General features: G+C 46.1%; 1 protein-coding gene across 1 annotated transcript in view; it reads left to right on the top strand.

The window, feature by feature from the left end:
- EXOC4 (exocyst complex component 4) overlaps positions 1-26,760 on the top strand; it is a 420,816-nt gene that overhangs the window by 328,619 nt on the left and 65,437 nt on the right. Inside the window, exons 12-13 of the mRNA XM_064442315.1 lie at positions 11,672-11,808; positions 19,299-19,454. Of these exons, the coding sequence (XP_064298385.1) occupies positions 11,672-11,808; positions 19,299-19,454 (293 nt within the window). The remainder of the gene's footprint in view (positions 1-11,671; positions 11,809-19,298; positions 19,455-26,760) is intronic.

Raw genomic sequence — 26,760 nt, 5'->3', positions numbered from 1 at the left:
GCCCTTCTCCATCTATTATTTCCAACTGCTTTTGTTTGTGCATCAGCCAGCTGCCCTTGTTCTGGTCGCTGTGTCTCTCCAGGAGCATCTCATATATGCCTGTATATGCCCATATATAAGCATACCCACGCGGGGCATGCGTATGCCCTCTCTCTAGCTAGAAATTTTTAATAGGTGAGTATGCTTTAAATGCTGGGGCTCCAAGACTGAAGAAAATAGAGCTCGGAGCACGCAGAGTATTCATAAAGACAATACATATGGGTCTTATTCTCCGAACTGGGCTAGCCGTATGAAAACATTTATTAAAAAACGAGGTTTGCTCTGCTTCCAGAATTGATAGCCAGCTTCTAAGCATCATTAATTTCATGGTCCACGTTCCATTTGTGTCGTGTTGCAGCTACTAATGATGTTCTAGAGCAGATATTACAAAGGAGAAAGAAACCTGCCACTCAGTACATGGGAAATAAATCATCGCCTTGCTGTGAGTTTACCTGTAATTGGGAGAGTTGTGTAAAATCCTAAGAAGAGCCACTTCTGGGAATATTCAGGGGGGCTGAAAATGTCAGGGACGAGCTTTTCAGCTCCTGCAGTACAAACCGTGCTTGAAATAACTGGATGTTATTCCTTTTCATTGCAGCCTTGCACAAATGTATATTGATTAATAAAGGAAGAGCGTGGCCTGTGCCTGGCACTTTTGAGTGATAAACAGTTATGCAGCAGTAAAGAGGGTATATTAAAGGGTAAGAGCTAATGACTTTTCTTGTGTATGTAACACATTAAAACCAGCATGAAGCTACAGCTATTTTATCACGCTGCTAATGTCCCTGACAACATTCACTTGGTGAGAGTGAATGAATGGAAAGCCATTTAGAGAAGTAAATTAAAATACCTTAAAAAATGCCTTTAATAATAGCTACAGAACTCAGCGGGATCAGAGAAGTGAGAGATACAAAAGACCTATTAAGTTATCCAGTCCATCTCCCTGCCAAGGCAGCAGTATTCCTTATTATGCAGTTACTACTGTATCATTCAGTGCAGATTTAAACATCTCAAGTGCCAGTGCCTCTGATGGGAGAGTAATGTGAAGGCTGGAAGATTGGACTGTCACGAACTTTCCCCTGTGTGCAACCTAATTTTTCCTCCCCTGCTCCTCTCCTGCACTGCACATGTGCAAAGGGACTAAATGGAGGAAAATCCTTATCCAAGTGTTAACTTTTCCATGTCCTGCTTTTTAAGCTTGAACCAGTGCTGAGTTAGCAGCCTGCTTGGAATCGGGGACGCGTGCTTGTTTGGAGACTATTGAAAGGCATCTCCTCAAGCAGGTACTTCTAGTCTCCTGGCTGTGATTTACAGCAGCGTGTTTTGGGAGGTGCGAACCACCTTGGCAGGGGATGCTCGGTGGCTTCTGCTGACGGTCCGTCTCTGGCAGGATGGACCCGCTGAATCCAATCCCGTTTTTGGGCACGCGGCTGGGCACTGGCTAAGAGCTGATGTGCTGACAATTCCCATTTTGTGGGGAACTGGGGAGACTTGAATAGTTATGGCGTCTTTTTGGGGGGACAGATTTGCATCGCTAGTTCTGGAGGAGAAGATGCCACTGCTTATAGGTATTTCTGTGTCAGAGGTTCTGGGATGGCAAGGTGGGTTTGTTTTGCTAGTTGTTTTTAAGCATACCTTGGGCATCTTTTGCCACGGGTTGTATGTGAGCTCAAAATCAGAATAAATGCGTCTGACCTCCAGTATAATCAGCCATAGAAGTTCACCCAGTTATTTCTGCGTCAAGCCCGTAACTCCAGTTTGAATGTAGCTTATCTTTCAGAAAATCACCCGCGCTTGAGTTAGAGCCTTGCAGAGATGGAGAAGCCAGCCCACGCAGTCGCAAGCTGTTCGCGCGGTTAATTACCCTCACTGTTAACAAACACGTATCTTCTTTCTGCTCTCGTATGATCCAGCTTGCAGCTCCCACCCGCCGGATCTCGTTACGGCTGGCTTAGAAGGCTTTAATAAAATAAATAAGGAGCTTGAAAAATATTCTGATGTCACAGGCGTTCAGGAGGTCAAAAAGTAAAGGGTTTTTTTTTTCCTTTTTCTATGCAAATGTCTGAATAGACGTGTCATGATAACTATCAAGTCTAGTTCATCTGGGCTATGCAGAGCAGGCAGCTGAGCAGGAGCATTTCTCACTGGAAAAAGCTTTTCATACGTAGTTATCTAGTCACGTCGCTCTGTCTTGACGGTGGCAAAACTGGTTTCTGGTGGGGCAAGTGAGCTGTGGCCTCATATGTGAGTGAGCATCAGGCTACAGCAGTCACTAAGGGTAGTGAAGAAGAGCTGAATTGCAAGCCGGGTGTTAAGTCCATGTCCTACATGGCGTGAGGAAGCTTGAAGGTAGATGTCGGCCCATTCTGACCTGTGATGCCGTAAGAAGGGACTTGTTTTAATCAGAAATTTGGGGAAATCTTTCCAAGAAAACGCCTCCTTGCTGTGAAGCGCAATCTGGAGCAAAAGCCTATATCTCAAACTTGGATGAATAATATGATGAAAAATGCCCTCCAGCAATACCTGCAGTCCTTGTGCCTCCTCTCCAGCCTTCTCCGCCTGTGGGATTTGGCCTCACGTATTGCAGAAAAGGCACGTGTGCTTTTCGACTGCGCAGCCTTTTGTTCAAATTGCAGAGCCGATGAGAATCATTTCCCTGTGTTTTTTTTTAAATCATCACCGAGCGTAGTTTGAAAATACTCACGGCACAGTCCTCTTTTTGTGCTTTAAACAGTTGTGACGAATTGCGCAGGTTTGGCTGCAGTTAATGCCAGCTTTGTGTATAATAAAGGCTCGTGTGGTCAAATCATGGACTCTGTGAGATCCTAAATAATGAATGTCACGTTTAGAGGAAGAAAACGGTTCTGCATGGTCAAAGGTAATACAATAATCAGCAGATTTTATGGTACATGTTCTCCATTTAAAAAAAATATATATACATTTTGGTCTTCACCAATATTCTAGTTCACTGGAGCAAGTGTTCTCTGGATCACACAGTGCCAGGTAAATAAGAGCTATCCAGGACCTTGTTTGTGCACTCATTTAGCTGCTGCAGCATCACATTTAAAGGTGAGAGAGAAACACAGCATATCCTGGGTGCCTGCTCACATCTGTGGGGGTGAAGGCGCTCAGGACCTCTCTGAATAAAGCCCATAAGAAGAAAAAGCTCACCTGCAGTGAAACAGGCAGAGTTTTAGTTTAAAAAAGAAAAAAATCCCTCAGAGTTAGGAGCATTTGAGCAGCAGAGTTGTAGTAGGATGTACTATAACCATAGTAACGGGCAGGATTCTGCAGAACTGATACGGGAATAATGAATTTTGCTGAGAAATACGCTGTACGAGAAAAGCAAGCTATCAGATTTTGAGACCGTAAAAAGAGTTTTTGCATTTAAACACGTATTTGAATTGATACATACTAAAAACTCCAGCCCTTTGTAAACCCTGGATATACCACAGAAGAAAAAAAATTGAAAAGCCCCCTTATCGCTCAGTGTGAAATAACCACTAATCAGTAAAACAGGTGATTTAGACTATCCTCTTTCCTCTGTTAGCTAAAAAAAGAAAAATTAGGTGGTTCAGGGTTGGGTTTTTTTTCTACTTTAGTGGGGGTAACCACAGTACTGGTCTACTGAAATAGGGGTGCAGGTTGACTCTGCATGGCGATGATGGACCCAGCTCTCCTGCCCGGCCCCTGGCCGCTCCCCCGGCCACAGGGTTTATGTTGGCTGTTTTTCAGACACCAAGTAGGCTTAAGCAGCGAGCTTATAGCAATATTCAGGGAACACTGGGTCCCCAGCTCCTGGTTTTCAGTTTTGAATGATTTCCATCTCTAACTCTGCTCTGCTAACAATTAATGTCATCTAATGAGATGAGAGAATAGTTATTTCAGTGGCCTCGCAAGATATTTGTTAAACTGCTGGAATTTGGGCAAAGGGAATAAATACATTTGTGTTTTTCATCTCCATCTCCCATTGCCCTTCAAGGTGCTGACGGCGCTTGATGTTTATCAGCTCACAAGAGCCTGTCCAGGTATTTAAGCAGCTCAACTGGTAAAGCAGAGCGTGGCTAAAGCAAGGCACATGCTGGGAGATAGCCGCAGAGCTCCGTTTCACCCGCCTGCCGAGTAACAAACCATTATTAATTGACAGCAGAATAACCAAATTGCAACTGGCAGCCTAATGCTGCGGGGCATTGTGGGTCAGAGCGCAGCGGGAGGCAGGATGGCAGCTGGGGGCATGGGCTGGGGAGGCAGCTCAGGCAGGATGAGTTTCTATTTTAGAGCTGATTGCCTTGGGTGTGATTTTGGCGAAGCTCCCGCAGCTGCTGAAACGCCGTTAGTCTCTAAATGTTCTAGAAAAATTAATCATAATATTAATGAATCATAGAATCATAGAATAGAACAACCTTCTCCAAGGCCTTTGATATGGTCCCCACAGTCTCCTCCTGGAGAAATTGATGTGTTATGGCCTAGACAAGTGGTCTGTGCAGTGGGTGGGGAACTGGCTGACGGGCCGCACCCAAAGGGTGGTGGTAAATAGCTCTTCTTCAAACTGGCAACCTGTCACAAGTGGGGTCCCCCAGGGATCGATATTGGGCCCAATGTTATTCAACATCTTTATAAGTGATCTGGATAATGGCATCAAGTGTAGCCTGACGAAGTTTGCTGATGACACCAAGCTGAGTGGGGAAGTAGACACTCCAGAAGGGAGAGCTGCTCTGCAGGGAGATCTGGAAGAGTGGGCCAACAAGAACCTTATGAAGTTCAACAAGGAGAAGTGTAAGGTCCTGCACCTGGGAAAACATAATCTGGGAGTGCAGCACAGACTGGGATCCACCTGGCTGGAGAGCAGCTCTGTGGGAAGGGACCTGGGGGTCCTGGTGGGCAGGAAGCTCAACATGAGCGAACAGTGGCTGCTGCGGCCAAGAAGGCCAACGGGATGCTGGGCTGCATCAAAAAGGGCATCACCAGCAGAGATAAAGCAGTCATTATCCCGCTCTACTCAGTGCTTGTCAGGCCACACCTGGAGCGCTGTGTGCAGTTCTGGTCCCCGCTGTACAAAAAGGATGTGGACAGGCTGGAAGGGGTCCAGAGAAGGGCCACCAGGATGATCAGAGGACTGGGAAGCTGCCATACGAGGACAGGCTGGGAGAGCTGGGTTTGTTCAGCCTTGAGAAAAGGAGGCTCAGAGGGGATCTCATCCCCATGTACCAGTACTTAAGGGGTGGCTACAAAGAAGATGGAGACTCCCTTTTTACACGGAGTCCCATGGAGAGGACAAGGGGGGATGGACACAAGTTGCTCTTGGGGAGATTCCGATTGGACACCAGAGGGAAATTTTTCACAGTGAGGACAGTCACCATTGGAATAATCTCCCCAGGGGAAGGGTTGGCTCGGCCATGTTGGACACCTTCAAGAGTCATCTGGACAGGGTGCTGGGCCATCTTGTCTAGACTGTGCTCTTCCCAGAAAGGTTGGACTAGATGATCCCTGAGGTCCCTTCCAACCTGGGATTCTGGGATTCTGTGAACCCAGGTTGGAAGGGACCTGAACTGATAATCTCATCCAACCTCTTGTGGGAAAGGGAGCTGAGATGAGATTATCCATCACCCTCTCCAGTCACATCTTGAAGCCCTCCAGCAAAGGGGACTCTACCACATCCCTGGGAAGGTTGTGCCAGTGACTGGCTGTTCCCACTGTAAAAAATCTTTTTCTTACATCAAGATGAAACCTGGTGCAACTTGTACCCATTGACCTTTGTCTTCTCCATGTGGCTTCTTGTGAAGAATCATCAAATCATAGAATCATTAAGGTTGGAAAAGACCTCTTGGATCATCAAGTCCAACCGTCAACCCAACACTCCCAGGCCTCCTAAACCATGCCCTGAAGTGCCGCGTCTATGAGTCTTTTAAGTACCTCCAGGGATGGTGACTCTACCACCTCTCTGGGCAGAACAAGAGAGCCTCTGTTATCTTTGTAGCTGTCCTTTAAGTACTGGATAATGTCGTAATAAAATTAACCCTGGATTCTAGATCCTAAACCCTGCATCCTATATGGTATTTGGGAAATTGCACATTTTTATGCAGATTTATGCCTGCCAGGCCAATAGCTAAGAGCACACCGAGCTCAGTCCTCTCTCTCCACAACCCCATTATGTGCTGGAAACACTTAATTGCAGCTGGTGGCATTTATGTTGGTATGATACGCAAGTGCAGCAATGGTGAGCTGCGTTTCCAAAGTTTCCATCCCCTTTGCACTCCCGCGGGCATTGCTGTGCCGAGGGGAACGCTGATCAGCCTCAGGCCAAGCAGCTTCCACCTGGAAGCGGATGAAGCAGATGACATGGAGCCACTGAGCAGAAAGACAGAAAAAAAATCTAACAACATCCCAGGTGCCCTGGGACTGGTGGAAGCATTTGGCCTCAACCTTCTCTGTTATTTGAACACTTGCGTTGGGCACCCAGCCCAATGGATGCGGTTCCCCTGGGGTCTTGGTTAAAGAGGGGGACTATCCTGGTGTGTGGCTTTCTCCATCGCACGTCGTGGGGCAGGGATGGCACCGGGGCTGCACTGGAGCTCCTGAGCCAGAGCATCCCACCAGGACCCTGGCTTATGGCCTCGTGAGATGCTTGAGCCCAACAGCGAGGTGCCGGGAGATCACCCCATGCTTTGCCGGCATTCAGACAGACCCGGAGCCGCTTTCTCTGCATACCCATCAGCTTTGTTGCATCTACCCCAACCTTCCAGAAACCTCCACAAGTTAATTTCTGCGGCTCATCTCAGAGTGAGGAATCAACCTAATACCCACAGGTACTACAAGAAAGCAACGCCAGCCTTCCCAGCAGGAAAGGAGATGCTCCACAGTCTCCTAAACCACAACTACCCAGTTTCCAAGTGCAGCCACCAACTCTGCACCCCACCTCCACGGGAGGAGCCGGAGCAATTCATCGGGAAGTTCGTCACTGTAATGGGTGATGGCACAGCACACGGCGCCCACGACAGGTGAGGCTGCATCGAGCAGAACAAATCTGTATGTATGGTGCGTTCCTGCTGGGGCAGGCGAAGGCTTCCTCCTCTGACAAGGTGATTTATGGATTTGTGGCTTTTCCTTGAAGAGTAGTACCCCCAGCATGGGTCTTTGGAGCCCTCTGCTGAATACACCTCCTCGCTGCTGGGAAAGGAGGATGAATAATGCTTTGGAAAGGAAGATGCTGCTAATTTAATGGTTTTGGGGGCAGCTGAGAAGCTGTAATTAAAAAAAAGAAAAAGGAAAAAAAAACCAAAACAACAAGAAAACGTATGAATGAATGTTGCACGTCAAGGAGTCAGTGTGAGACGTAACTGCCAGTGTCCTGTGGAAACCATCCCAAACGCGGAGCTGTGTGTCAGCACTGAGCTTGAAGAGGTTTGGAAACCTGTCATCTCTCCTGTCCTGCCTTTAATTACAGCTGTGCTCCATATAGTGCTCCTTAAATCATGGGGTGTCAGCTTTACTCCAGCTTAAAAATTAAATTAGGCTTTATTTTTGCCTTTAAGGCAACCACATCCTGCACTCATCTGGTGCCTTCCTCTGCCAAGGCATCTTGAGGAGATTTTTAAGTGATGGGCAACAATATACTAATAATCGACAACCTTTCCAGTGCCAAGGTCTCTTCCTCCATGTGCTGTGTTTTCAAGAGCCCATCGCATGGTGAAGACATCCCTGCACAGGTACATTCCCATCTTTACTTTCTTCCCCCGAGAAGAAGGAACCAAGGGAACGGGCGTGGGACAAGCTGTGATTTCTGCAAAAAAAAGATATTCAGGGTGGAGATTGTTCCATTAAGTGCTCCTCGCCACAAGGTTAGAGAAAACAGAGTGATGGATCGGAAGGTTTGTGTAGGCTTGACTTGTTGTTTTGAACAACTTCTGCACGTTGGGGAGTCGTTGAGAAACCAGCATTATTGTACTGAAACTGCATTTTAAGGGACCCTTGAAAACTTCCCTCCAGCTGCATTGTTTTACATCAAGTGCCCTCTTGCTTTAGAGGAGTTGAGTCATTTTAAAAACTTAGGTGGGGTCACACAAGACAATAATCACAAGCGGATTAGTGGGATAATACCGCTGGGTCTGCTTATTCCCCGTCTGGGCTGGTGGAAGCCCTACGATCGACCATAAAGTGTGCCTGCCCTGGAGCTGCTTTATGTTGTCTGAAGCTTCAGCACGACTGAGAATAAGGAGCACATCAAGGAGTGATGATAAATGTTTGCAAAATACATTAAAGATAAAACCCACGGTGTTAATAACGAGTGGTGCTGCTCTGCTTTATCCTGTTACCTCGAAAGTAGCTAATGGACAGGAGGTCGTAAGAAGGAACTTCTTGTTATTTTTAGTAGCCTTAAGACTCTTTTAAAACCTTCACCCCGATGTGCTGTAGGAGTAATGAATCATACCCTCGGCGTGATGTTAGGATTCAGCACCACGCAGTGTTTTCAGGTGCGAGGAGATGAATATTGTTCTGCGGATGAGTTTCCTTGTTAGTGTCGGTTTTTTTAAAAGACTTCATTGAAGTGTCTTGCCATAAAATTATGCTTTGATCATATCCATTTGCTGTTAATGAATCCAGATGGGTTAGAGGCAACTGGATTGTAACTCTGATAATACGTGCGCTGCCTTTCATTTTCTCGCACGGAGTTTCAGAAGATGCTGCACTGGCCCGGCTAACGAATCCAGCGGTATTAACGCGGCCTGATGCATCCTCATACACGGCATCCCCAGAGACACATGCAGATGTGTCAGGATTGCTTTGGAAAAGGTTAAAATGTTACAGGGAAATAGCCATTTCGTATCTGGGGCTGTGTTCTTTCATATGGTAATCGCCTTTTTTCATTCTTTTATTTTTTTAAATCATGCAAGCAGCTTTGTATTTCTTTAAATCAAAAGATCTTATTCTAAATTCAAGATATTGGCAGGAGCTTAGCTGTGATTTTAATGTTGTTGTAAAAAGGAGAAAGTACGTGGGAGAAACTACGTAGGAACCAGCAATACCTCTCCTTTTAACATAAAATCTTTGGGTTTTTAAGTTGTTTACTCAAATGTTGAGTTATGTAAAGAAATACAAATGGGGCAGATCAAGACCAGGTTTGAGTCCTCTTCGTGGGGTAGCGTGTCCAGGCCATGAAGTTTGCTGTCACACAAGGACGCCCAGAAGGACAGATCCTTCCCCTGGTAAGGTAAGAGAGATCACGGGTCTGCTGAAAATCCCACCAACCTCTCAGTGAAATACCAGTGGAAAATGAAAAGTATGATTATCCTTGCAAAGAGGAGAGGGATTGTTTTCGTCTTCCATCTTGCTACATGAGTTAGGAAGGATTTTATTTTTTTCTTCCCTATCTATACATGCTAACTTTAATGCCTCACCCTTAAGGATCAGGAGACTTGGATTTGGACTGAAGCTGCCCAGCAACTTTTCCATTTGTGCAGTCCGAGATGTTCTCGTGGCTCACATCAGCAGGTTGGGGAGTCGCTTTTTCCTCTGCTGACAGACAAACGCTGGCCATGGAGCACCTCTAAGCCATCTAGGCGCAAAGTGAAGCACTGCTGCTTGACCCCCTTGCACTGACTGTGGTTGTTGGTGCTTGAAGGTTGAAGGACAGCAGCTCCTTCACCAGCCCAAATGCAAAGAAGGTGTGATTATGCCCTACCTTTATCCCAGTGGGTCTAATGGGTCTAATTTCCCCAAATTACTAATTGTCCCTCCACGTTTATCAGTGCAACATACACGATTTTGAGTTTACTCTCAAGGGAAAGGTGCAAGATCGCTCTCCCATTTTAGTGGCATTTGGGTGGATCCTTATCCCTGCCAGAAGCCGAGCAGGGATAGGGAAGAGCCTGGGCGACACCTGAATTGTGCAGCTAATGAGCCGTGCTCGCACCTCGGAGCCCGTCGGTATGAAAACAGCATCGGTGGCTGCTGCAGACTCTGCACAGTTGTCTGCTTCATTTGCTTGCGATGGCTCCGGGTCGCAAGGCCTTTAGGGTGGGTTGTTCTCCTCCGTGTGCATCAAGCCCAGGGTGGGATTGAATATTTATTAAAACACAGATACTTGTATTAACAGGAGAAGCAGTGTAAACAAGAGCATCTCAGAGGCAGCTATGCCAGACTACATTTTTGTTTGGACAAAATAATCCCAAATTGTTGCTAATTACAATATGAAAGAGCAGTTAATTCCTGTGATTTGCTTAAGAGCAAGCGTAATAAGATACAAGAGCAACCAAAGAGAAGTTTTCTTTTTTCCTCTAAGTACAGTTGCGAGCTAAGGATGCATCAGGAACAGCACAGGCGGTGACTAATTCTTCACTGAAACCCCCACATGCTAAGGGGTCACGTGTGCTCTGAATGAGGATGAGGTTTGCAGATGCGTTTTTACCAAACCGGGGACAGGTAGCGGAGCAGAATCAATTCCTGTCACTCCGGGGTTGCTCTGGAGGAGCAGGATTATGGATCAGAGCGGTGCTGCCGTGCTTTAATCTGGAAATCAATAGAGAGGCGGAAGTTGGGCTTGTGGGGATGTGGCAGAGAGGATGATTTGGGGTTTGATGAGATTTTGCTCTGCCAACAACTGAGTCACTAACTCCCCTTCACGTCCTGATTAACACAGAGAAAGGGCTAAATTCAGCCCTGATGCAGCTTTCTCGAAGTCCCTGGGGTCCCCCCATGTAATTTGAGTCTAGAATTTCTCAAATGAACCAGGGCTCCCAAATGCTTCAGTTTCCTTCTTTGCCTTTGTGCATAGCTCAGGAATAACCCTTCACTCTACCGAGCCTGATATTAATTCGATTTATATCAATCTGGGACTTTGATAAACTTCCTTCTGTCTTGTTTGTAGCGACCAAATTAAATGCAGTGGGCAATGTTATAAATGCAAACTGCAGCAAGTCACCTTGGGGTGCCTCAGAAATTCCAAAATTCATACGGGACTCTCTAAAGCTCAGACTTTTTCAGGTCTTACGGTACCTCCTTCTGCAGGCTGTGCAGAGTTGCTCACCTGTAGGACGTGGAGCAGCGTTTTCAGTTTGCAGATTTGCCCTGTTGTTCCTGTGATTGTAATAATACACTGCTTGGGGTCGCAGAAGGGTTGCATGGTGCTGCTTAAACCTCAGCCGCTGGCAGAAAGCTCGTGCCATGCAGTTTGTATGAATGGGAGCGGTGGGTGAAATCCCTGGTCTTCAGGAGAGTCTGCGATCTGTGAGTCCAGAATTATTGGTCAGGTTGAAACGCTCGGGCTTTGCAATGGCAAGCAGAGCTCAGCGAAGCTATGGGTACCTGGTTCCTCTAAAAATCACACTTTTGCATTTTAGGTTTCATCTAGTGAAGGAAAGACCCGGTGCGCTCCGCTGGTCCTCAGCCACTCTTTCAGACCTGATATTCCAACCCCTGAGCTGCGCTTTTCCATCTCTTGCACGGTTTCTGCTTTTCCCTCATTCGTTCTGGTTTACGTCCCTCGGTGGCACGGGCTGCTCCAGCATCTGCACGGCGTTGGGGAGCATCAGCTGCACAGTTGCATCTGTGATGCTAATTAGCAAAACATGAGAAAGCTGAAATCAAGATTCACGCTGAACCGCTCTTCACACTTGTGCTTCTCTTCCTTTTCCAGAGCACGGTAATTGTGGAGAAGACTGTTCAAGACCTGATGAATCTGATGCACGACTTGAGCGCTTATTCAGATCAGTTCCTCAACATGGTGTGTGTGAAACTCCAGGAGTACAAGGACACCTGCACCCTCGCCTACAGGTACGGGCAGGCGTGGAAGCCAAAGGGTGCTGGAGATACTGCTCTTGGGCTCTTGCTATTTTGGCATGAGTGGGAAGGAGTTACTTCTAGAAATCATCCTTGCTGGGATGGTGAAGGATTCTTCCAGGTGGGGGAAAAAATCTGAAATAGTGATCATTGATATAGGAAGAGTCACGGTTTCCCAGTGACTTTGTACACATCGCACTGTGGTTTAGGCTCCTTAAACGTGGGTGACAATGGTAGCGGAGCTTAGAAACCACACGGCTTTTCTCTTAATCAGACAAAAGGCGACCTCAGGTTAGAGATGGAGAGTATAAGGCATCATCTTTAACATAAATCCCTGTAGACAGCTGTTGCTTGCTTGTAAAGCAAGTGAGATCCTTCTATTTGAGTGTTCCCAAGAGATTCAGATATATTTTAATTAATTATATTGACATCTGTGTATTCAGATCTCGCGGCAATGTAGGAATTAGTAACCGTAACATACTGTCTAAGTACACACACACTGGCATTTGTAAAACTTCCCCAAAACCTTTCCATAAATTTATTCTTTCAAGGGGGCATCCAGTGCTCTGTCCTGAGCTGTCTTTGTTTATCAGTGTTTTCGGGTGATCTGTGATCTGCTTCCCCAGCCACAGCGCGGAAGCTGAACACCGCGTGGTCCCACCGGGCACGGGGTTATCCTGCCGGGACGCGGGGTTTAAGTCCTTCGGGTACTTGCTTTATCGTAGATTTCCCGGGTAACCGTCGATAAGTAACTTATTCTCTGTACATCCCAGTTGCCCATGGGTAAAATGGCCCTCCCTGGAGAGGGGGGCCAGAAGCGTGCCCCGCGCTGCGGGGATAAATAATGGCATTGAAAGACACTAAAGATGCTGCGGCAACGCGGGCCATAATAGCTGCTATACATAATCTCCTTTAATGGCTAATTGAGGCTGGCAATAGCGGGGGAAGCTGAAAAAGCCCCTTGTGTTTTCTGACCAAGAGCATTAAGAAATTATTTCCTATTGCCTGGTTTCATTCAGGAGAAGCTTCATCTGGTGAGCGGTTGCGTACGGGCTCATTATTGTTATTAATACCGCCAACAATAGCAGTGAGCATGTATGTGGGCTAAACTTTGTCCGAGAGCTCATGTAAATCTTTAGCTGTGCGTGTGCTGTGGTCCAAAATGCTCATATTTTATATGAAACTCCACTGACTTGAGCCAGACAATAGATGTAATTTCTTTGGCTTGAACTTAAAGGTCCTTCCTTCCTTCCTTTGCTGATACCATTCCTGGATTTGGCACCTGCTGAGGAGTAATTAGGACATCCCTAATTTGGCAATATCCTGATTACAGCAGGAGGAAAAACAGGAAACGTTCTAGTTTTGCTGCTAGCAAATGACTGACTGAAATAGAAATCTATATACATTTCAAATGCTGCAGAGGAATATAGCAGCTACCCGGCTTTCCCGGGGTGAGCAGTTCGATCCGCAGGGACGTTATGCCCTCTGCAGGGATCTCGCGTCGGTACGGCTCCGCACAGCCTTGCCCTTTGGACCAGGGTTTTCCTTGGGGGTTTGAGATGGATAAATCCTCCTGTTGATAAAGTTAGCGGAGGAAGGATCATTTATAGCTGCTTAAAACCAGAATAAACTCCCTAGAGCTGTGTATTAATACGATCAGGCGAAGCTATCGAAGCAAGGAACTGTGTGTCTGTTCTTGAGATGTCAAGATAGCGAGAATTTGGGAAGCCAGAGAGATGGTTTATGCAAGATTTGCACATGGCATTTGTTCATTCCCCATGTGCATGTGTTTCTTGAAGGGGAATATGAGTGAACGTGGATGAAATGTATTCAAATACAGGCTCCTCAAAGCAAGACTGTTTTATTCGGAGTCCTTTGCAGAACAGATAGCTCTGTCAGGACGTCAGTGCTAAGAAATGCACAGCTGAGATTTTTTTACGTTTGATTTCCATCTTGCTCTGATTTTCTAGTGAACACAAAAAAAAAAAACCCTAACGGGGCTGGATATGAATGGATTGGACATTTATATAAGTAGCAGCTCTGGATTTTCTTGTTTTAATTGATGACGAATTTTGGAAGCGTATTAAACCTGATCTAGGTGAGATGTCTTCTGCAAATTACATGTTTGTAAGAAGGGCAATTTCGGTTTGACACAAACTGCTAGTTGTGTTTTCTGACTAGTTTATGAGGGGTTGGGGATTGAAATACAAACAAAAACAGGAGACACAGCCACAAAACCTCCTGCTGTGTTGGCACTGCTCTTCTTAAGTCTTGTCCAGCCCACGTCTAGCCTCTTCTTCAGCAATTTCCTATGAAAGCAGCTCTACTCATGAGTTAAGCTTGCATAGTTCAACCATTAACCATTCTTATGAGGCTTTGGGAAATATTGATAGGCCATAGAAGGAATCTCAGGGACAGGGGAAAACCTGAGCAGTTCAGGGTAGCTACCCTTAACATGAGTCTCTCTTTTTAGTCTCTTGCCAACACCCTTCTCAGTCAAGCTTTGCCGTCTTGAGCACTAAAATGAATCTCTTTCCATGTCTTCCTACAGGAATTGGCCCCATGTTTAGTTATATTCATGCTGAAGTTGTACATTCTTATTTTGTTGTCTGAGTTTAAGCTCTATCCTGTGTGTCCACCTCCTTCTTATATATCTACATCCTCTCTCCCTTGAACAACCATCCTTTTGCACGTTTTCAACCTATCTGAAGTGTCTGAGTAAAGGCACCATCACCCAAATGACTCTCTTTAGTCTGTAAAAAGAGCTGGATGTGTCCAAAGAGTGATTCGCCTTAATTAAAACGTGCCTACACTCTCTGGAAGTGCCCAGCTCTCTCCATCAGCAGTGAAGGCAGCTTACAGTGACCAGCCTCTTGGAAGAACTGTCTCAGCTGAATCTGTAAATTTAGGTGGGTTAAAACTAGGCCTAAATCTCTCCAAATGATGGAGGGGAAAGAAAAAAATCACATTTCCTGCTTTCTAGACAAGCAAAATAAAAGTAAGCCCCTTTTTATTGATAAGGAAATGAGAAGCAGGTTAATTCATCCAAGGTGTGGGATCTGCAGTCAGACAGGTTTTCTCGAGTCCCCAGGAAATGCTCTTGCCACTCCGTTTACTACTTCTTATTGGCACCTTCCCCTTCTTGCATTAACTTATTGGGTTTTAAGTTGTCTTTCTGACTCTTTGGGGCCAGGGGTCTGTCTCCCTCAGACTGTTAGGTACCTGGCACATGCTGAGCATGCTGCTTTTAAACTCTCAGCAGTGCTTGGCATGGAAACACCATCTCGGCTCTGGGAAGAGAAAAAAAAATATTCCAAAATACGTGTGGCACAAGACAATGAAGCCCAATTAGCCCTTGTGGCCCCCAGCTGTTTTCCTAAAGAAAAGCCATGGCCGCCCAGCTGTGTCCGGGGATGTTCCCCATCACTCTGCTCCCAGCAGTGGTGCAAATCTGGGACCATTACCACCAGCAGATGTTTTCTGGGTAAAACCCACTGAGCTGTGGAGGGATGAACCCCCCTCGCTCATGTGCCATCACCGGTGTGTTACACCTATTCCCTGCCCGCTCCTGGGAGCTGGGTGCAAACAGATGGCGTTTTCCCTGGCCCATTGAGCTGTGAATTAATTAGTTGATTATGGCACTGGTGGTAGCAAGTAACCCTAATAAAGCAGCAGGAATAACTAACTACACAGGAGTTTGGGAGAAGGGGGGTGTCTGAAAGGAAAATGGTCTGACCTGTACTAAAACATGTTGCCCTGTCTTGTGATAATTTACTCAAGGACCTGAATCTACATTGACATTGATAAGCACTTACAGAGGTTGAAAACTGGCTGAGATGCTAGAAAGAAAAGGTGGGGGGAAGGGAGTTTTTAACTGACGGGGGAGGTGGGCGTCTAACAGAGATGGGGGTATGTACCACCCTATTTAGCGTCTTCCTTGATGAGGGGAGTTTGGAGTAAAGCCAACCTGTCAATAACAATTAGGAAGTGTTGCAGTCATGGGAAAGACTGGGGACATAATTCCAAGGGACCCACGTAGTGGTGGCAATGTCCCAGTGTCAACTAATTTGAAGCTCCCTATTGATTTCATTGGAGAATTTGGCTGGAGGCTCCAGTGGCTCATGGATCCATGAGTGCCACATGGCCTGAAAGTGATAGAAGCAGGAATCATGTGGGTTAGGCTCTCGGAAAACGGTGACCCTAGAAGAGCAAGGACACCAAGCTCAGTTTGCAACTTACTATAGCAGCGAAACAGCCTCCCCTCTCTCCTCCCCCAATAAAAAAGCAATAGGATTTTTCAGGACAGCAGATAATAAGGGTCATAAAAGAGAAAGGTAGCTCTGTCCTCTGTACAACTCCATCGGAAGACTCCCAAAGATGACTTGCATTCGTAGACATCCGAAGGCCTATGATAACGCTGTAAATAATTGAAGAGAGTAAATAGTGAAAGTGGTGAGTGCTGAGGCTGCTGTAAGGGGAAATAATGGGGAATAATGGGATGAAATTGAGTAAAATAAAACAAGAGCACAGTATCAGGGTTTTTTTTTTCTTGTCCAAGAGTTAGATTTGTTCAACTGTGAAATAGACTCCCAAGGGAAGGAGACTATTACTTTAGTCATTTGAATCTGGAGAGGACAAAGTACTGGCTAATATATTCAATGGAACAGTTGTCTTGCCTTGGCAGAGAAATGGCCAGATAGCATCAAATTCAGTTTTTCCATCTCAGATGTCAGAGATTCTGGTGGAGCTTTTTTTTCTTCCCCCCACCTCGGTTTTCAGTGGGTGAAAAAAAAGAGACCTTTTTTCATAAGTGGTAAAACACCAAGTTCCTAACAGCAGCAGAAGGCCAAATTGAAATTTTGACACCGAGGTCTTCTGTGGCTGGAAACAAAATTCATTCTTTTGTCTGTGGCAGATTGAACATGAAATTTAAAGAGAAGGAAAATTTATGTGTAAGTGCATGTGACAAATTCATTTTCACAAATCGTGTGTACTTACTGAGCAGAGGTTGTTTTCTTGGTGGTAGGTGAAAGGAGTGATAGGTTGCTCTGTGCTGGTGCGAAAAGAAGTAATCTGCTCTGTTTCAAGGCAGATCAGCATTGGCTTCTATCTCAATGCCTTTTTCACTGTTTTCCTTTTCAAAACACAGATACTCAGTGTATTGTTACTTTTATTTCTGTTTATTGACCAAAACATACCTGTCAGGAAATTTCAAATGAGACCAGTTAATCCACATAAACCCTTTAGAAATGTGCAGGGTCTTTATCGTGATCTTGCATGACCCTTCCCAAAATCACCGCCTGAATGCCAGCAACAGCTCCGAGCACGTTTGCCCCATGCAACATCCTGACCTGGATCCAGAAGTGTGCGGACAAGTAAATTGGGAGGTTTAGACCAGACTTTAGGAAGCATTTCTTTACCGGGAGGGTGGTCAAACACTGGAACAGGCTTCCTAGAGAGGCAGTCGATGCCCCAAGCCTGGCAGTGTTCGAGAGACATTTGGACAATGCCCTCAACAACATGCTTTAACTTTTGGTCAGCCCCGAAGTGGTCAGGCGGTTGGACTAGAAGTTTGTTGTAGGTCCCTTCCAACTGAAAAACAGTCTATTCTAGTCTATTCGAAATGGCTCTCCAAAGTCCACACTGAGCTGACACGGGCTGAGCCAGCAAAGATACATCCATACTGCAGCACCCAGCCACTCCAGCTCTTGGTTGACAGATCCAGTGTTGAATCTTTGCATCTTTTTGATGCACAAAGTTTCTATCCGTGTTGGAGAAGCCATTTCTTCTGGGGGACAGTGACACAAAAAGATCTCTCTGGCATTTACACTTCTTCAGCCCCTTTCATTGTAGGACACAGCAAACAGGCATTACTTCTAGGTGTCTTGTAGCCTTGTGAGCAAGGGGTGGTGGGTGTTTGAGGGGCAAACACAGGTCTCAGAGCCCTTTCTGTATTTTTGGATAGTAGAAGGCGACCAGTCTCTTAGCAGATGAGGGAGATCTCCGTTCTGTTGTTAACCTGCAGCTAAGCCTCTCCATAGGAGCATTGTCCTTCAGATACTTCCTTCCTCAAGTCCCACTTGTGCTGGTTGTTCAGTGGTTTTGCTGTGTTCCTATTGCAGAGGGCAGAAGAGATCCCACTGCTGCCCATTGGAGAGGTCACCACCATGCATTTGCTTTGAGTGATGTGGATGGGTGACACCTGCTTCACGGACTGGAGAAGCAGTCCAAACTGGTCACCATGCAAGGACGTTTTAGAAGAGCCTCCCACATGCTCACCAAAGAAAGAAATCGGCAGTAGAATCTAGATGGAAACACCAGCAGCCCTAACTTCCACTTGCCTTTTCTAAGAGGTGGAAAAACACCTCCCAGATCCTTGCGGTCTACTCATCAACCCAAGTGAGATAGAACGAGAGGAAACGGCCTCAAGCTGCGTCAGGGGAGGTTTAGGTTGGAGATGAGGGAAAATGCCTTCCCTGCCAGAGGGGTCAGGCCCTGACACAGGCTGCCCAGAGAGGTGGGGGAGTCACCGTCCCTGGGGATGTTCAAAAACCATGCAGACGTGGCACTTGGGGCCATGGTTTAGGAGGCCTGGGGGTGTTGGGTTGGCGGTTGGACTTGATGATCCTAGAGGTCTTTTCCAACCTTCATGATTCTGTGATTCTATGACTCTCTTCTCCCTACTCACCGGTGTGCCAGCGAAGCAGCAAACATTGACAAGGCCTTTGCTGATGGTTGTTCCTGAGCAATTCCGACACAAAAAATAGGCAGCTAATTGAGTCCTGCAAATACAGCATCCCGTTTGTCTCCTGCAATTGCCAGTGAGGATTTCAGATTAGTTACACTGCCAAAAATATTAAACAGGGAATGTCTTCATAATTGGAATATGCTGTGATCTTTGATTCAATTTCACACATACACACGATTCAGCTGAAATCTGTATTATTAAATGTTTTGGATGGCTGGAGAGAAGATCCGGAGCTCTTCATTTCCTTTCATTGCTTCAGACCTGGTCCCCACGCTGGACCAGCTGGTGTGCGGTGAGCTGGTGGCTTCCACCCAGGTCTTCCTGGGCAGGTTTCCACGTTGCAGTCACAACGCAATCAGCAGTGGCTGGCAAGCTCGATTGAGATTGTAGAGAACAAATGAGCCGTGGAGAAACTACCTTCTCCCTGTTGTAGTACAGAATGACCTCCTCCGGTTGTGTAAATGATCGCGAGTTGAATGATTTCAAGGGTGGAGAGAACATGGCCTTTTTTCCTTGGGAGGACTCTATCAAAGTGCATCAATAGTTGTGAGTTTGAGAGAATTTTATACCCTGTCCACCCATGTTGCTGTGCTTGAGCTCTTTGTCGAATTCCTCTTTGGACCCCTTCCTTAATGCACATTTGTTTGTGATAGGGATTTTAATGAATATGTGCAGGATTGCGTGAAACAGTACAATTTGCTTCGCACTAGTGTGGTTGTTGCTACTTTCCCCATAGGAGCATCGTACAGTCGGATGAAAAGCTGGTGATCAGCGCATCCTGGGCTAAAGATGACGATATTAGCAGGCTCCTGAAATCTCTGCCCAACTGGAGCAACATGGCTCAGCCCAAGCAACTGAGACCCAAGAGAGAGGAGGAAGAAGACTTTATAAGGTAAAGTATTTTATGAAGTTGTAATACGGTTTCAAGGAGAGGAACAACAACGGTAAACCTGCTGGAAACACAGTAATTATGGTGTTCGTGTAGTTGTTGTGTCCCCAGGTGTGAGAAGAGGTTGAGATGTGGTCTTTCCTCAAGTGGAGTAAGGAAATGTGAGTCCACATGCCATTACACTGTGTGATCTTAAAGCCAGGCACCAGCTTTGCTGAGCTGAGAACTTCTTTTGCAGTGCCTGGATTTGGTTCTGTTGAGAATGAGAAATCACTAGGGAAATATCTGGTTTTAGGATGTTTCTGGGCTTGGCTTATCAGCTGTGCAATGGATTGGTGGATATACCATCCTGAAGCTCTTTATCCTTCAGGAGAAAGGAGAAAGCAGAGCTTCTTAGATGCAGCAAGGACAGAAGAAAGAGAGGCCATGGTTCAATAAGGAGGCTTCAGTGGCAGCGCCTGCTTGCTGCTTTTCTGCCCTCATCACGCATTTCTGCTTGCTCTGTTGCTCAGACATGGCTATTTGAAGAATCGTGCTTGTGAAGCGAGTCAGAAAAGTGGCTGGGATTGGGGAAGGAAAGTATTTGAATCCAAGGCTCCCTCCCCAAAATGGGGCTACTGATTTGTTTGGTTTTAAAGTCTGCAGTAGAGATAATAACATGTCATTTTTTCAGCAGAGGCTGGAAAGGCGGGTGAGCCAAAGTACTTTTTGATCAGTGTTCTGGATTTGCAGAGCTTCTGGATTGGCTGGAAAGGAAGGGTTATTTTTAATTCAGGTAGATCCTTGTCCGGGTTGATGGTGCTTGCCCTGATGACCTATGCAATGAAGAGAGAAGCCATCTGCAACCTAATGGAGGGGCCAGCGGGTTGTACTGGGCAGAAATTCCCAGAACTGGCGTTGTCACCAAAGCCGTCCTCCATTTGAGCCATGACCTGGTGGTGTTTCTCCTTCATCCCAAGCCCAGGAGCTATGTAAGGGGAGTCAAGGAAAAATATTGGTACCTCCACAGGAGGTGCTTTCAGAGGCGCTTACTGTGTCCAAACCAGATTGTTTCTATGTTTTCTTTTCAGGCAAGTCAATGCCTGTAAGTAGGCAGGTTGCCTTTCTCTGCACACTGTAAGTGGCTTAGTCTCGGAATTGTTGACGCATCCTGAAGAAACGGGTCCTTTTTGTTATTCCAGCGAGTCAAGAAGCTTGTCTGCACATTCCCATCACTATTCATCACTTCCTTGATTGGCATTTGGCTATAAAACTGTAGGAGTAAGTGAAGCTGCTGAAAATTAAAGTCTAATTTGCCCAGATTGTCATTTTACTTATTCACTGAATGCAAGCACAATAACATAAAGATGATGCAGTCTAGAGGGAGGAACGACGAAGAGTATAAAATATGTCTAGTCACAGAAATGTTTGCTCATACTGCGGTGGGGATAATCAGCTTTGCCAGTGTTTTAAAAAATCTTTAGCAGCGGTGGAAGAGTGAGGATGCAGGTCCTTGAGGCCTTTGTGCAGTCCCTGGGTTTTTTGGGATTCATGGATTCAGGCCTAGCCTCCATCTTTGCCTTCACGTTAGGCTTTGTTTCTTGGCACAGAGAGGTGCTGGGATGCCCTCGTGGCCCTTACTCTGATTTCGGAGCCATCAGCGGGGGACACCAGAGCTCCCATGGGGGCAGTGCTGGGTGCTACTGGCTGAGCAAAATCTGCTAGTGTAAATTCCTGGCCAGGCTAAATCTGATGGCCGAGCTTTGCCTGATGCTGGCAATGGCAACGTTTCGATCCTAATACGCATTTTATTCCAATATTGTCATTTTACTATCCATTAATTGAAGTATTTTGTGAAATAGTATCGGGGTTGTTAGAATGGAAAGCCTATTAGGTCACCTGCATTGAACTCACTGGGAAAAGCCCCTGTACTGTCTTTTTTTTTCAGCCTAGACATTAGGATAAAGATATTTTCTCAGTATCTGTTTACACAGAGCATCATGTATTAAGCCTCTGCTCCTCAGGGTTCCATGTGAATGCTCCTGTAGCATTCATTTAAATTATAATAATTGGTCTGGGACAGTTTTAGCCGTTGATGGTAAGTGACATGGCTTATAAACTTCCTCAAGAATCTCTGCATGGTTGAATAGATCTCTACTGAAAGCTTCAAAATAAAATTAATTGCTTGCCCAATTTTTTGTCATCTCCCTTCCGTTTAGCAGACTTTTTTCAGGTTTTCTCCTAATACAAAAGAACATGATTTCTTTGCTGCCGTTGCTTCTTTCTCTTCCTCTTCCCACCGCTGATGAATTGGGAATAATTCTGCAGTAGCTATCACTGCCTGAACCCAGCAGTGGAGCCAAAGGGAAGGGGGTCCTGAGGGTTATTAGAGGCATCACTGTGATGGGAGAGCCTGGGAGAGCTCACTTCATTCTCAGCTGAACCATCCAAGACCTTTAAAACCTTGATACACAGATACCCACCTGTGTTCATGGACCCCGCTCCTCAGCTGGCAGGGACAGGACTAAGCCTCCTTTCCTGGAAAGCAAGGTTTAAGCTTAATGAAACATGGGATCACGTTCTTTTTGGACTTAAAGCAAGGCTGACAGGAGTGGTTGAACTACCCAGCAGCATCCCCTTATGAAAGTTGCTAAATTAAATACGTCCTGAAAGTTTACCACCAGTTTTTGTACTGTGGCAGGATGAGATATCAGTGCACAGTTTTCTTTCCCTCCCCCGGTTTCCTATAACTCATTTGTTTCATTAAAAAGAAGAATCCAAACGCGATGTCTTTGCAAAAAAAAAAAAAACCCTCATGAATATCTGTGTTGACAGTGATTGATTTTGTTGTCTTAACCCGCCACTATCTCTTTTGCGAATAGATGTCAAAAGGCAGGGTAAGATACTAGCAGAATCTCCCCATTAATATTCCGGTGTGGTTGGCCAGACAAAGGGACCTGATTGAGCATATTATAGTAGCTCAGAACTTGGCAAGGGGAGAAAGGAAAGAAAAGTCATGCCTCCATTCGTATAATTAGTTTTTAAAGCTCTGAAGGCTATTTGGCACTGGGGCGAGTGTGAAATATGCTGCCCTTATCGCTTTATAAAGGTTAGCCTTCAGTTCATTACTGAATCAGATATGTTGGTGATAAAACCCCAAGATGTATCATTTCCACGTTTGCCTTTGACGAGGAAAAGCGATGTTAAAAGAGCTTCAGATCTGCTCGCGCTCAAGTTACAGCAGAAATCCTTGGGCTTCGGTGCAGCCCTGCAGCACAAGGGGCGCCAAGGGGCCCCGCGCGCCCGAGGGACACCACGTCTTCGGGGCGCTGAGGAAGGCGTGCTGGCAAGTGACAGGGCGACACATTTGCCTGGAAATCCCACGTTGGTCTGAAGATCACACCGCAGCGCAGATTATTCTGGTTGCAGATCTGAGATACCAAACCCATGTTAGGAGGGGGGTGGTGATTCCCCTTTCTCTTTTTGACTCCAGCAAGCTCCTGAACACCAAAATTGGGATCAGATTCTCAGGCCAAAGTTAGTGGAGCAGTAAAAAAACCACTTCTCAGCATCTCCACATACCACATGACTTTTCCTTTCACTGCTTTTGTTTTTTTTAATGAGGATAACCCTGACTGCAGCATGCTCCGGCTGCTTCCTCCGCTGCATCTCCTGTTCACCTGAGGATGCTCACCCTCACTTGCTCTGCACTAAAAGGAGAGGGGTATGTTCAAGCAACGTGGAAGGACACCTGTGCAACAGCAGATCACTCACTAAATCATCCCAGATGGCATTGGTCAGGACAGCTGCACTAGCCCTGCTTCTGGTTAGGATTTCTCTCCCCCGGTTCAGTTGATGCTGATCCTATGACTGTATTTCCAAAGTAAAACTGGAGCCTGGGTGCAGATGTGGGTCTGCTTTGGAAATGTGTCGCTGTGGGACAAGAAAAAAATGTCAGGCTCAGGGAAGAGAGCAGGGATGGGCTAAAGTGTGTCCCTCCAGGAGGCATGACGGGAGCAAGAAAGGTACCCTCTGCTTTTGGATATATATTGGGGCTGCGTCTTGGGAATCACTAGCTTGCCTCAGCTCCCTTGGGGCATGCAGCATGTGTGCCCTGGGAGATGCCCCTCATCTATCCAACAGCAGCAAAGATACCGGGGTACCCTCCAGAGAATGAAACCACCTCTCCTTTTCATGGGGCAGAGCACGCACAGCTGATGGCGGACGATCAAGCACATCTCTACTCCAGATGCAAAGCTTCGCTTAGCCCTGGGAGCAAGGCGCAGAGCTGAAGGAGCTGGTGGTCTGAGGCATGATTTTGCCCCGCAGTGAATTCAAAGGGTCCCGTGAGCTCTTCCCCAGAGGGTGCTTGAGGACAGTAAACTCAGGAGGTTGGTACAGAGCTCCTAGGACTGGTCACAGCTTGAATTGCTTCAGATGTTTCCAAAGGGATCGACGTTCTGTAAACTTCCCATTGTGTAAATAAACACGCTGTGCAAGCCCGGAAAGCACAACTGGGAATGAGCTGGGACAGTTTGCATTGCACCATCCAGTCCTTCCCTTGGTGCAAAGGGTGAGCCGTGGTGGCAGAAGCGTGGAGGTCAGGTCCTGCCCTGGGGTAGGGTGGTCTTTTGTTCCACCTATCTGGACAGCCAGAGGGCACTGGCCAAGGTTTTCATCAAAAGCTAAGTCTCAGGCTGTCCATCTCCTGGCTGGTGGGTGTTTTCTGTAGTGTTGGCTTTGGAGCTTTCCGTTATTTTTATTGTCTTTTGCTGTCTTAGCGTTTCTCCTGCCGCATGGTCCTTTTCCAAAACCCTGATGTTTTAAAGAAAAGCTTTTGCCTTTCTTTACCTCTTAGCTCTCCCTCCCATTCTCAGTTGTAGCTTTGCAGTCTCTCTTTCCTTGTTTCTTTTTCTCTCAATAAAAGATCTCCCTCTCCAATTGCTCAGGCTCAATTTATTATATTCACAGTACTTTTAAAGGGTGATTTTGGAAGGTTGGCAACAGACTGTAGACCTTTTTTTCCCTCTACTGGGACTATGAATCTGAGCGTACCATAGGTGTGAGTTATTTCCATTTGATGACAGTCTACTTTATGTGAAATGGGTTTCTAGATCTCTTTTTTGGATCCTATGGGAGAACGTGCTTCATCACGAGCACGGCTGATGCTAAATCCTATTGCTATCAGGAGTCTCATCTGAGAGGTGTAAAATGGAGTGAGCACCTGGATCTTCACATGGCACCTCCGTATCCACGAAATTCCCTTCTACCTTTGCTTGTCTTGTGAAGGCAAAGAAGTTTTGGAGGATTTGGGGTTTTTTGAGGAATACATATATTCTGAACCTGAATCCAGGAAGACTCTCCCAGCTTCAGATTCATTAATCCTACAAATTGCATTTTCTGTTGAAATCAGCGCGGCGGTGTCCAGCTCTTGCAACCTGCTTTTTTTGGGTAATGTGAGTGTCCCTAAACTGCATAGCAGGGACAGAGGCAGAAGGCAGAGCGGAAACGTGGAGGTTCAGCTTCTCCACAAGGATTTAATAACAGCTCCTGCTTTAACAAGATTCTGTATCGCTAAATCACATCATTAGAGCTACACAATACACTCCAAGACACTTCCTTGTCTGCTGTGATAAATTGTATAATATAAACTTAACAAGACCAGAATATTCAAATAAATTTAAGCAAGAAGATGGTGTGTGATGTTACAGCTTAAAATTGTCAATTAGCGATGTCTGCTTTCTGACAGTGTTGCGACCTCTCAGCAGAGATTCGGAGCTGCCGGGGAGCGCCGGCGCCAATCGCGCCGCTCCCTAATAGAGATGCACAAATTGTTGTCGAGGCTTTTTAAATCCCAGTGAACCTCAAATCTGGGTCATTTTTAGGATGGACTAGATCTTCGGTCCTTTAAAGCCAAATACCTCAGGTTGGCGGGGTGAATTTGTATCCACTGAGGGATCTTTGCGGCAGCTTTTCATCAGCGCTACAACGCGGTTCGCATGTGCTGCGAAAAGTGTCCTCGTGTGCTGAATTTTTAAAATACCTTCAGGTGCTGAATCTTTGAAAGAAGTGAAGCGGCGTCTTCTGCAGGAGGATGGCTGGGCTGGGTTTTATTGTTCTTGTGGCAGCAAATCATTGCAGAGGGCTTCCCTTTGCAGAAAAAAAACCCCATGTGGGTTATTTGTTTTGGCGCTTGCACAATTTCGTTATGATTGTTGAACAAATTCTGGTGCAAGATGAAGCAACAAACCACCTTTTCTCTTTCTCTCTAAATAAGAACATAATAGGAATTTCTTTGAATTTGTCAAGGGGAAATCTGTCTGCCTGGGTAGTTTCTATATAGAGTTTTTAAACACCGTCTCCAGGCTGACTCTGTGGCTCAAGTGCAGGAATAGAAAAGAACTGGGTTGTAGAAATTTCTATATGACATAAATACATAGAAAAATCTCCTGATCCAAAAGAAGCCGCAAAGGTGCAATGAAACCGATGCAAATGCTATCATTATAACCTTTCCATTCTAATGCGTATCATGTTGTGAGACTGTATATATAATATACTATATGTATTTTAAGTGCTTTATATTAGGTAGCATACTGAGTTGTTATACAGCAAGCTTTTCACCCAGTTAATTGTTTTCACTAACATTTTCATGGATGTTCAATTTAATGTGGTTTTGGTACAACGCCGTGACAAAGCGGTAATCCTTGTTTTGCCAGCTCTTCCCAGGGCATTTGCATCTTTGTCCTGCTCACACTTTAAGAGGTACTCGTCGGGTGTTTCCTCTACAGCCACAGCTCTGCCTGCTGCAGTTAGCTGCGGTTTAAATTCATTTTATCGCTTCTTCTCTACGAGCATCCGATGCTCAGCGGAAAGCATCCCTCTGAGGTCTGCGGTCCACAGGGTGTGAGAAAGAACAGGAGGTCCTCGTTGGGTCAGTGTGTTCCTGGGGGGCCTCCCAAGGGGGTTGCTTGGTGCCCCCCCCCCCCAGCTCCACGCACCCTCCCAGCGAGCTTTTTCCTCGGTATTATTTGCCAAAGGGACAATTGACACTAAATTCGAGGCAGAGGAAAGAAAGAGGAGCAGTAAGTGAACGTAAAGGTGCTGCGGAGGGGGTGTCGCAGACCTCCTTCCTCGTTCTGCAGTACTGATGTGGCCACTTGGCTGCTTTTCAGCCCTCCTCTGGCATGGTCAGGGTGCCTTAAACGTAGCACAGGTCATCTTGATTTATCACACATGCCCTTCTTCCTTCACATACGAGTTTCCTATCCTTATGTATACGCTGAAATACGGATGAGGAGAAGCCTCATACATTGTCATCAGTCCCTCTGTT

The sequence above is a fragment of the Phalacrocorax carbo genome, chromosome 1 (assembly GCF_963921805.1).
Source record: "Phalacrocorax carbo chromosome 1, bPhaCar2.1, whole genome shotgun sequence".
Lineage (NCBI taxonomy): Eukaryota > Metazoa > Chordata > Aves > Suliformes > Phalacrocoracidae > Phalacrocorax > Phalacrocorax carbo.
Note: the sequence above shows the minus strand (reverse complement) of the source record. Positions and strands in the feature narration are given on the sequence as shown.